The 12424-nt window shown below is 40.2% G+C and overlaps 1 protein-coding gene across 4 annotated transcripts in view; it reads left to right on the forward strand.

The window, feature by feature from the left end:
- cttn (cortactin) overlaps nt 1-6087 on the forward strand; it is a 45377-nt gene extending 39290 nt beyond the window's left edge. For all 4 annotated transcript variants that reach the window (XM_084337832.1, XM_084337833.1, XM_084337834.1 and 1 more), the window contains 2 exons: nt 2536-2604; nt 3514-6087. In XM_084337832.1, the coding sequence (XP_084193958.1) occupies nt 2536-2604; nt 3514-3650 (206 nt within the window). In that variant the 3' untranslated portion in view covers nt 3651-6087. The remainder of the gene's footprint in view (nt 1-2535; nt 2605-3513) is intronic.
- The last annotated feature ends 6337 nt before the right edge of the window (nt 6088-12424 follow it).

A 12424-nucleotide genomic window follows, 5' to 3' on the forward strand; every position in this document is an offset into this window, starting at 1 on the left:
AGATTGACTAAGGTAGGCTATTTGCCTGTTTGTTTATCTTGAAATAAATAATCGTGGCACTGGAAATAATCATGTTTTAATTCAATGTAACTGATTAATCTTGTACTGACAAAATGCAGATATATTCTTACAAAGAAATGTATTTGCCACGCAATCACATTGGAAGAATAATAATACAATCATTCAGTACATTGGAATACTGACAAAGCCATACTTGGTAATTTACTGAACTGGGTTAGGACATTTGTAGGGGCCAGTTTCGAATTGCAGTCTCCCGTAGTTGTTTTTTGAGTGTTTTTGAAAGTGGGTAGTGATTCACATTCCTTTACAGCTTTGGGTAGAGCGTTCCACATTGAATCCCTGATTCCCTGCCCCCTCATCAAGTTTGGTGTGAACGATGGGCTGTGTCTGTGATTGCCATGGAATGCCATTCCATCCATAGAGGCCATTAGTGACAGTGTCATTGTCTTTTAACCATATCTGTTGACAATATAATTTCTTTATATATTGAAGGCTACATCCTGCTACCTTTTTCAGCTTCGCTATTTATAAAAAAAAAAAAAAAAATCTGTTCTGTGCGCATGCGCGCGGCGTGTTACCAGTTCCCATATTACCACTGTCTGCACCCCTGCTCAAGTCCACATTGAAAACTTAAACTGTGTGTGATTCCTTTGTTCTACAGGTCGTAGAGGTACATTGTGTTGTGAATATTTGTCACTGTGCACCTACACGTGCTATATAGCAGGACAACACTGTAAAAATCGTTTAACCTTTTGTAATATAAAATCGGTGAAAAACTAGAGCAAATTTGGAAAGCAATATTTTACTTATCCATATCCACAGCCTGTACATGAAAGCATATGAACCGGCTCTCAAATAATCACTAACTTTGTAAAGTGTGAATCTAAACCATGAGCTAAACATGAACATTTAATTATATTATTTGAAGGCTGTTTATGCCTTGGACCCTTTTCTTATTATTGAGTATATTATTTGACTTCAGATTCATAAATGACATGAAACTCTTTCTCAAATATTTATTTATTTATTGTCCCAGTGGGGAAATTACTTTGTTGTAACAGTACAGCAAGGGATAAAATTATAAGAAGGGGGGGGAAAGAAAAGGTAAATGTAAAAAAGAAAAATGTCAACTTGTATAGGATGTGTGTATGGATATGAGTATCGATATATGATGTATGTATGGATACATGCATACAAGTACACAGATCTCTACAGGTATAAGATGTAACGGTATGTACAGAATTATGTAACAAAATTATATACATTGTATCCAAAGACATATAATCATAATATAATAAACATTTCCTTTGTATGTATGTACATATGTTACGAGTCAATAACAAAAGATAATCTACAAAGCAAATAATTTTTAACCATACGTTGCTTGTTCCGGGCTGTATATTTACCGCTACACTTTGCTTGCTTCATATCACAGCCGGGCAAATTGACATAGACTGCAGTTAACTTTAGATCTCCAGGGTGACTGTATGTAATTTTATGACTTACTCGGAAGCATTTCATTTTATTACCTAGACATAAAATCCGGCCCACTTATTTGTCAAACGTTTACTCCGAAATTGTTGAAATGGTCCAACTTCTTAAAATGTCAATGAATAGTCCATTTGAACTGAGAATTACAAATGTTACCTTCTAATCCAAGATGTAAGCCCCCAGTAAACAGACGGACTCTCAGTTGAAATGTCAATAACTTTGGGGTAAGCGTTTGACAAATAAGTGGCCCGTATTGTGTTTTTGCAATATAAAAAAGCGTTTGAAAATTTTAATTTAAATTACATCGTTGCTGGAGAGCTTAAGTTATTTTCAGTCTATGTTAATTTGCCTGGCTGTGATATGAAGCAAGCAAAGCATGGCGTACATATACAGGTGGGAACCAACAACTACGGTCTAGCCTGCAGGAACAGTGCCGTTTCCTCCCAAATAAGGCTGCATATCGGCACAGATGAATTTGATTCAATATCGATTAAATTAGGCTTGACAGCGCTGGTTTCAGGAGGCCAGCACTTGCCATTGTTGTCAATAGATGTAATTTGGTGAACTGAGTTTCTGTAGTAGTGTAGCAGAAAATCTGAGAGGCAAACTAGAGACCGAAGGCGTGTTGGGAATAACAGTTTATCAAAAATCTTCACAGATCCGCTGAAAAAAAAGGCATCGATTTTAAAAATATATCTTGGGGTTTTAAGATTAGATTTGAGTGAAACGATTCAATGGCACATTTCCCCCCAGCCCTACTCCCTAATGAAGTGCAATTTCAATAACGTAGACACAGGCTACTTCTCACTGTTGCCTTCCTGTCCCTTGTTCTTTTTGTTTAATGTTACCTCTTTAAAATAAAGACATGAGGAATGACTTGGTGAAGCTCATCTGTACATGTCAACACACAAGTTTAACTTTTTTAGAGAATACCTAGGAGATAAATGTGTGAAAAGACTTGAGAGACCGTGTGTGTGTACAGTATATGTACTATTGGTGATCTTTGCTCTCTCCTGCCTCCAGACGGCCAGTCGTATGACTATGGCGAGGACCTTGGGGTGACAGCGGTGGCCCTGTATGACTACCAAGCGGGTGAGATAAAGTAAACTATAGGATTGCTGGTCCGGAAAGTTTGGTTTCTTACATATCTCGATGTGATTTATCAAGAAATATCTACAGCAAGAATTCTGGGTCTCAATGAATCCAAAATGACAATGTGGTTAGAAGTGGTGGAGAGAATAAAAGCTAGCTTATAATGGTAGTGTCTGGTTAGGAGCGAGGGATAATGGAGGTACTATCCAAAGAGGGGTCCGGGAGGGGCGGGTTCGAGCTGGAGCATATGTGTGTAGGTTTTTAGATAACAGGTATTAGGGGTATATCCTGTATAAGACATTGGTATAAATGGTAATTTTGTTGGATATACACTGTGTATTAATGCTTGTGTATCTTATCGTGTGTTGTCATGTTTGTTTATATGTGTGTTTAAAAAATAATAAAAAAATAAAATACAAAAAAAAGGATTGCTGGTCCCTGGCTGTTCATGTGATTCTAGCTACATATCGCAGCCATAAAAATAACTCTACATATGGCAGCGGGTAAAATCAACTAGCTTACATATCCCAGCCGGTAAAATGACCTAGCTAGTAGCTACATATCACAGTTGGTGAAATGAACTAGCTTACATATCGCAGCCAGTAAAATTAACTAGCTTGCATATCAGAGCCGGTCAAATTAACTAGCTTACATATCGTAGCCGGTAAAATTAACTAGCTACATATCACAGCCGGTAAAATCAACTAGCTACATATCGCAGCCGGTAAAATTAACAAGCTTACATATCACAGCCGGTAAAGAGTAGGTACTATCAACATCTGCCTAGGAGAAAAGGATCAACCATTAGGTCAGCAGAGGGACAATGCGTCTTTAAATTATATAATTGGTGCTTAGGAAGGGGAGAATCTGCAGCTGTCCTCATTCTAATGGTCTCTCTCCATCTTTCAGCCGGCGACGACGAGATCTCCTTCGACCCCGATGACATCATTACCAACATCGAGATGATCGACGAGGGCTGGTGGAGGGGCGTGTGTCGGGGCGCCTACGGCCTTTTCCCTGCTAACTACGTGGAGGTTCGGCAATGATCTCCCCACGACAAGACGACCCGTCTCCCTGTCCACCTGAAGTGGAGGAAGAAGGAGACTGTTGGCATTCCCTGTCCCCACCCATCTCTCTCTCTTCATCTCCATTTCATGTCAGTGCTCTGACACTGTGCTAGACATTCTCAGGTCTCAACTGTATCTCTCTTGCTCATTTTCCTCCTCCACACACTAGCCTCTCCATCCTGTCCTCTACCCATTAATTTCTTCTCTTTTTTATTTTCTTTTAGGTGTGCTTTGTTGCTCTTGGTGCAGCGATAGAGGGGGCACATGGTCCTGTAGACTATTTCTCTCCCATCCTGGTCTGGGATCAAACACATTTCTGATCTGGATTCTTAACATATTGAGATTTGTTCCAAATATTTAGCTTTCCTTACAGATACTATGTTGATGTTAAACTTGGGTGTTGAGACCGTGTGGCCTCACACATTATAGACACTTTCAGTGGAATTGCATTGCTAGAGAACGGCTTGGACCCATGTTTATTTCCTGTTGCAGTGTTTGCTAATATCAATAGCTGACAGGAAATCAAATGTAGTCAATTTTGAATGTTGTCAAGTTGAAACAGTCTATAGAGAATAATTTTAGGTTCAACCAAAGATGAGGGATTTCAGAAATTAACTTGAAATTGTCTTAAAAAAATAAGTTCTCTACAGAGGGCTGTGGGTGTTCATAGTTCAACCTTTATCTAACAGTAGCAAAGACGGTTTGCTAATGTTTTGAAGTGACGTGAAATGGAATCCACATTGGAGTATATACGGTAGAGCCCTGGTTGTCGTGTTTTCGTGTAAGAAAATGGTACTCATGGTATGCATGAAAGTTGTTGGGGGTTTGTTGGTATAGGCACCTAATAATAGTAGGAACCAGTTGACTTTACCATTGGCCTTGACATTATAAGCTCCTAAGTTGTACTTAAATAGTGTCAATATACAGGTAATTACCAAAATAACAAACACTGGAGTGAAAGAGGAATGCAAAGTACATTTACAGCTGATGCTTCCATATAACATTATGGACAACATACTGATCCATCCCTCAACTTTACTTGAGCCTTTAGAAGGCACGGTAAACACCAATAGATAGCTGAACAAAACACTAAAGGATGGAATTTCTTGTGGAAGAAGCATGTCCCATCCCGCCTCTGGTATTCCAGACACTTGTAGAATCTATGTCGAAGGCAATGAGGCTGTTCTGGCGACTAGTGATGACCCTGTTAAAACACTTTTTGGCAATTACCGGTTATCACGCTTAAGAATATTTATGGGTGCACTTGTGGCTAATTTGTATAAATTAGGCATCAATGGGAATACATTTCTCAAAAGTAAGTTTCTCAAAAGAGAAAAGACCCAATAACTTATCTATGGATCAAACGCCTAACGCTAGCTTTGCTTATTGGTGTCTGCTTAACGCTCTCTCCGTTGCATAGCAGATTAATATTTCAACCCCCCCCTCCCCAGGTTGGCTGCACTTTTTGACCATGGAATTATGAGTTTTCCATGATTTTAATATGGAATGTCTTCCTTTTTTTAACACTAGCAGTAATTATTGGGTTAATTTGACACTTGCACAAATCAGCCAATGATGAAAAGCTTTCCTCTGGTAGGCTTTTGTGGTATAGAGACTGCCTACACTGCCTACATTCTACTGTATTCTTAACCAGAATCATGGGGCCAATAATGTCGGAAGACATTATCAATCTCTGCTGCCATCTCAAACAGAAATCATTACAGTCCATAGTGTTGTTCTGATCATCATTACTTGTTCCTTTATACAAATGTTCCTATAGGCCATGTTTAAAATCATGTACAGAAAGATAGTGATTTTATGATGCTCTGAAAAATTATATAGTTGAGGGGGGAACATGTGTTCCTTTGTTCCCCATCACTGTGTCTGTGTTGGGTGTGAACAAGACGGTGTATATTTGTGTCATGCTGCCTTGGATGGAAGTCCTTGGTATGTCCTGTCCTGTCATTGTGTGTTGATGTACGTGTGTGTGGGGGCTTGACGGTGTTTGGGCTCCACTCACATCCTTATCATGACCAAGCTGTGTGCGAGTGACCTTAACGAGTGCTGTTTATCTTTTTAATGGGCTTCTACAATACAGATGACCTGTCAAATATACTGGGGCTATAAGTGTAGGGAATTCTTAAAACGCTTATTATTTTTAAACCGACGGCAAGTATGACAATCTCATTGTGTCGTCCGTGGATATCTAATGCAGTAGTGTAGCTTAAACGGGTATGTGTGAGGGATCTCGTCAAATTCATCTGGGCTTCGGGGGTTTTATAAGAAAGTGACCTTTTCAAATGTATGTATGTATTTTTATTTGTACCTCTGTTTGCTTGAATCACCTGCTTTTTTTCTTTTTCTTTTTGTAAGTAAAATAGTTTCAATAAACAAATTGTATGGATGGTAAGAAGCATGTGATGGTTGCATTAATTTCTTTAAAATGTTGCTTCATGTTCTTTGCTCATATCACGTCCCATCAAGTGAATGGTCAACCTTGAACATTTTTACATGCCAATATTTGTTTAGCAATTTAAAAAATACTATGAGTCTACACACACACACACGAGGTAACCTGACCATACACAAATGGAGGTCTTGCACGGTATGTTTGTAATTATCTTTTTGTCATGATCTGAAATCCACTGTAAACTAAACCAATAATCTTAGAAAATAGTAGGAGAGTGAATGCATAGGGAATATGGTGTAGGGGTGTTGTAAGGTTCAAACCAAAGGACAAAGTAATGTGATCAGGGTGAGCTTCAAGAACAGTCTGAGGCCTTAGCATCACTGCAGGCCTATACCCCGAGGAGCCACCTTGAGCCCAGGTGTGGCTCATAGGAAGTAATGATGCTCCTCCAGCTCTGCTCGACAGCCTCCTGAAACACAGAACAAGACCCTTAACGATGCTCCTCCATTTACATTTAGCTGACACTTTTATCCAAAGCGACTTACAAGTTCTGTACGACAAGTCCTCAGGAAGGGCACAACTCTATCGGCTGAGTAACAATGTTCATCAAAGTGTTTCGTGTTACAGTGTAGGTTAGTTTATTAGGACAAGTGCATGACAGTAAGGTTAGTTAGGGTTAGATATATATATATATTTTTTTTCAGATAATGGTATATGCTATTAGCTGCAGGTACACAGAATGACAGCCAAAAACAATCTCCCTGGCGCATTTGTGCCTGCAGAGATAACTAAAAGGGGACAACCCTAAGTCAAGGCTGAATTAGGTTAATTCATTCACTGATTCTTGAGAGTCGGGACAAAACACTTTTTAAATATTATATTTTGAGAATGCACACTATTAATTAGAGTTATATATTCATGTAGAGAAAGGTCTGAGCTATTTAACCATGTAAAGGTGCGGGCTCTACATAGAAAAACATTTTCAACAAATTCACATGTTTCCCTTTGAAACTTGATTTGGGTTAACTCCGTCAGACACAAAAGTATATAATTCTAATTATTCCAGTCCAACAAGAATCTAAAGTTCTGAAGTATGTTGTAATAGTGTTTAGTTATTCTGGTATGCAATTAAATATAATATATAAACCTCAGGTGTAATTTCACACTATTCCCTAAAACCCAGATTTAGAAATATTTGCATTTTCAAACTTTGTTTTTAATTTTGATATGATAAAAAAAGATCATTAAGTAAATAAGACAAGAGGATGAAGATCTGATGCTCCTTTATTACTTAAACAGCATAAACTGAAGAAGGAATTTGTATTTTCCCAAAAACAAACATCTGACGGTGTTGACGAGAAACTGACGGAGTTGATTTTATATGCATCTGATAAATGAACACATGCATTTTTTAAACAAATGGAAGTGACAATGATGAGAACTAATAACTCCTTGTCTTATATTAGAACATTTTGTTAACTCAATTGTAATAACAACAAACTTTACATACACTGTTTCCAACTATTACAAAATGCACTGTTTTCATCTACCTCTTCTACACCACTTCCTGATCTTCACTTTCTCACACTGAACCTTTTCTGTTGGACCATGGGGATGCAGAAATTCCACTTTCACATCTTGTTGATCAGTATCCACATCGATGATCTTGGCTATCCACCAGTGGTCATCATATTAGGGCGGGCCATACTTTTGTGCAAACATGAATTTATTTTTTTTGATCCACTTTTTCTCCCATTTTTCTATATTTTCTCCCATCCCAATTTCGTATCATCCAATTCAACCCTCCCCTGTCACGAACGCTGTTTCTTGCCTCCCACAAGCCGGCTGCAATGTGGACTAAGTCGTATAGCACAAGTCCCCTCCGGTACTTGAGGTAACAGCAGTCGCATCTTTTCACCTGCGCAGCTCGATCTCTCAGTGGCGAGGAGTAACGCGTGGGAGGCTCACGCTGCCCCCGACACTTCCTGATTCTACTGCGCAGGCGCACCAACCGACCTGTAGGAGTCGCTGTCCACAACACCCGATCCCCACCCATCAGTTTCCCACCCTCTAATACTGCCAATTGTATTAGTACGGACGACCAGCCAAACTGAAAACAATGTGGAGAGCTGGATTCGAACATGCGAACCCAGCGTCTCCACATTGGAGAAATCTTAACATGAGTGGTGTCTAAAATATGTGTTTCTTGTGGGGAATTCAAATATAGGATAATTTTTCGGATATGATAACTCTAACCTACATCATTTTGGATTTCAAAATGGCAGATTTTTACCATTTTTCATCCCCTTCACAGGGCCGGACTGGGGGAATTATTCCGGCCAGGAAATATAGTGCGAAATATAGCCCAAGTCAGGCCACTTTTTAAGCAGGGGGTCTGGGGGTCCCCCACTAGGAAGATTTTTGTTACAAAGACTTAATTCCCTGCATGCTGGTAATTACCCTTTAAATGCCATTGTTTGTGATGGCATCACAAATTATTGTTAAAAAAACACAAAAATGTGGATTTTTCTGGGGGGGATTATTACAGGCTAATAATTGTTATAATCATCATGTGTCAATGGTTAGCAACAACACTGATTTTGATGGATCTTTACTTACAGTATTTAATTTTAAATGAAAAATGGTTATGATCAGGACTGAAGTTGAATAAAAGATTTATGGGAAAAAAAGTGACAGGGGACATTGATGATGCATGGTAACGTTAGCTATGTTAGCTAGCTAGTAAGGCTGAGCCCGAACCCTGTTTTTAGGGTTCGAACGTTCGCCAGGGTTTATCGAACGAACGTTTTTTGTAAATTTTTTAATAAAATTTTTTTTGTATTTTTTTTTTTTTTTTTTTATATAATTTTTTTTTTATTATTATTATTATAGATCCTACGGAGGGCGGCATTGCATAATCTATTGGTGAAAAAACATGTTGTTTACAGTGGTGGCTGTTCATGTAAACATGTAATTAAACAAAGCACTCAGAAGAAAATAAACAAGCTACTGAGTACTGCATAAAGTTCCTACTTATGATAAACAATAGCCCTTGCAAGTTTCAAGTTTCAAGTTTCTTTAATAGTTGTCATACAGAAGTACAGAATACTTTCATACAAAATGCTTCTTACTGTTACGCTCCAGAGACTGTGCTAGACAAGATAGTATCAAATAACATAGTATAGCATGTAATTTAGAAGAAGAAAATGAGGTCACAGTGTTCGGTATAGACATATGTACAATGTTCTGAGTTACCATATAATATACAATACTATGCAGTGTACTAATGTACAGTACTATCTAGTGCAAAGCAGAAATGGGATGAGGTACAATTTAGGTACAATTTACAGTAAGGTGTACGAGTTGTAGTGCAATCCTTCATCAATAAATATAAAGTGTGGGGAGTGGGTGCTACAGTGTGTTTGTTTAAAGTGGGTGTGTGCTATAAAGTGTGTGGAGTGGGTGCTACAGTGTGTTTGTTTAAGTGAGTGTGGATGTGTGTGCTATGTGCGTTTGGTGGTTGTTGTTGTGTAGTGTTCATTCATTGTTCGTTTAGCAGCCTGATGGCCTGGGGATAGAAGCTTCTTCTGAGTCTTTCTGTGCTCGCCTTGAGACTCCGGTATCGCTTGCCTGACCGCAGCAGTTCAAAGAGGCAGTTGTTCGGGTGACTGGAGTCTTTAATGATTCTCTTAGCCTTGCCCTTGCAACGCTTGTTGTAAATGTTCTGGAGGGTGGGGAGCCCCCCTCCAATTGTGCGTTCGGCTGAACGTGTCACTGCACACCGCAGTCACGTAAGGGGCTAGATAAACAAATGCATTCGTTTTGTGGCATTCACGTTATATAGTTAGTGTTACACGTTCAATAACACGTATTCACTCTTGGTCGACGGGAAGGAGAGAGGCGCGCGCCTCAGCTCCTTCCACCGTCACCTCGGAACGGGGGACGGCAGAGAGACAGAGAGACACCGGCGCGGGGGTCCCGCCGGGCTCCCAACACGCCCAGAGTGTTTCCAACGCAACCACCTCCCGCCATGAAGCTCGCGCTCCGTGGCCGAAAAAGGCTGGTATTCAATACTATTCATTAATGATCCTTCCGCAGGTTGACCTATGGAAAGTTGTTACGACTTTTACTTCCTCGGCGGGGAGCTAACGCTACGTTAATGCTTCTCTCAAGCAGATCAATGGCGGCATTGCCGGAAGTAAAAAAAATAATAAACGCTTGCCGATTGGTGGTAACAGCAGAGGCGGGTGCAAGCGGTGTGACGTAATTGGCAGAATCGCCTGTCATTCAATCAAAATTGTTCTATTGCATTGGTTGAGACAAGAGCTCTGGTTGAGTATCCAGCAACAGCCCGGCAGAGACCATACTGGTTGAGCCGAGCGATCTCACTCGGGGGACGCGCCGCTTCACATCGCCTCACCGTCGTTGCGCCTGCTTTATTTTTTTTCACCGAACGTTCCAACCCATTAATTAAAGTCCGAATGTCAGCTTAACGAACGAACGTTCAAACGTTCGGGCTCAGCCTTACTAGCTAGCATGTTTATTTTTATCCCTGACTAACCTGGTGGTCCCGTGGTGCAAGAAAACATTTGGTCAATGTTGCCACATTTAGCGGCATCTCCTGCAAGGGCCTTTCTTTTTTTTCTCTCTCCCTCTCTGCTCCATGCTTCCTTTTTTTTCCACTGTTGAACTGTTGAAACATTTAATTTCCAGTAATTTCCATCTGACTGTTCTGTGAAATACAAGCAGTAAGCAGTATGTATTTTTCTCTCTTTCCCTCTCTGCTCGAATGAATGAATGAAAACTTTATTTAACAGATTACAGAATGGGTACAATACAGTACGGCTCAATACACACAATTGTTAAGGGGATGCAGACCTGAGAAAGACGTTTGTCTTGTTTACATCAGGGTCCCCCTTCCTCTTCTAGGGTCGACCCTTCCTCTTTTTCCACTGTCCATCTTCAAGCGCAGGTTATGCTTGACATTTTTTGTCTTTCGCTCTGTCTCTCCCTGTCATTTTGCAGAAGTGCCATCTGCCATTCCATTCGCCAACGCCACTGTCAAACAGTTGTATGGCCTGGTCCCGCCTCCACCAATCACATGCGGCTCCCTTTGTGTGTGTGTGACAGACAGACAGAGCTCCCGATGGCCAGTCCGGGCCTTCGCCATACATCGATGCCAACATGAATCTGAAGGAAATCCTAACATGCAAGGTGTCTAAATGATGTGTTTATTAATGGGGAATTTAAATATGAGTACATTTCTGGGATAGGATAACTCTAACCTACATCATTTTGTATTGCAAAATTTCCAAATGGCCTACCCATCCCCTTTCGAAGATTTTAAAAGATATGGGAAATCATTTATAATGACAAAGCCATCATTGGCACCAGGGGCGTTTTTAGGGTTAGAAAACATTGGGGGCTTCAGCCCCCCCCCCCCTTTTTTTTCTTCTTTTTTTTCCTTTTTTTTAAACACAAAAATACGCAATTTTAGAGTAATTAGAGATGAATACTGAAGAACTAGAATCATTAGAGGTTCTCAAAGTGAGGTCCATGTCCATGAGAGGGATCTGGGCAGTCCCCATAGAAAATTCAAAGTTAACAGGACCAAATCATCAGTTTCTTAATTTATTTAACCTTTATTTAGCCAGATAAAACATTGATCTGGTCCAAGAGGCCCCAACAGGAGTACAAATATATATGTGTGGTTTGGCGCGAGACGAGAAGGGCCATACAAAGTCGTTCGAGCCACCGAGAGGGCTTTACAAATTCAAGGATCGCCTATGTGGTTTCACGTTACTCATTGTGTAAAAGCAATCGATACGGACCAAGAATGGGAACCTGAACCACAAGACCTTGACGGTAAAACCGGGGCGTCGCAACTGTTACATGAAGGCGAAGTGGAAGCGGCGGAAGATGAAATTGGGGTGGCGCTAACCCCAAACGATGGGGAAGATGCGAATGATTATGGCGAGCCAGACCGAGGGGGCCACGATTGGCCACAAGTAGAAGATGAAGGTTTTTTACAGGAACCAGACAGAGGAGAAGATTATGAATTGGAACATAATAATTTCTCCTCTGTGGATTTGGAGAAGGTACCAGAAGAACCGGAGGAACCAGTGCTTAGCACAAGCCCGGAACAAGATACTCGACCAAAACAAGTCATCCAGAAGCCTCAACGGTATACATAGGCGAAAGAAGGGATAGTGTAACTGATAGGCCTTGGAGAGGGCGTGTATATATTAATTTTTCATTTTTCATTAGCTGAGCTCTCTCCTTTTTTAGAAATGTTTAGATAATAAATGCAATGTAAGGTCTTTTCTTTCAGAGTGGATTGCAC

The sequence above is a fragment of the Notolepis coatsorum genome (genome assembly GCF_963971535.1).
Source record: "Notolepis coatsorum genome assembly, chromosome: 20".
Lineage (NCBI taxonomy): Eukaryota > Metazoa > Chordata > Actinopteri > Aulopiformes > Paralepididae > Notolepis > Notolepis coatsorum.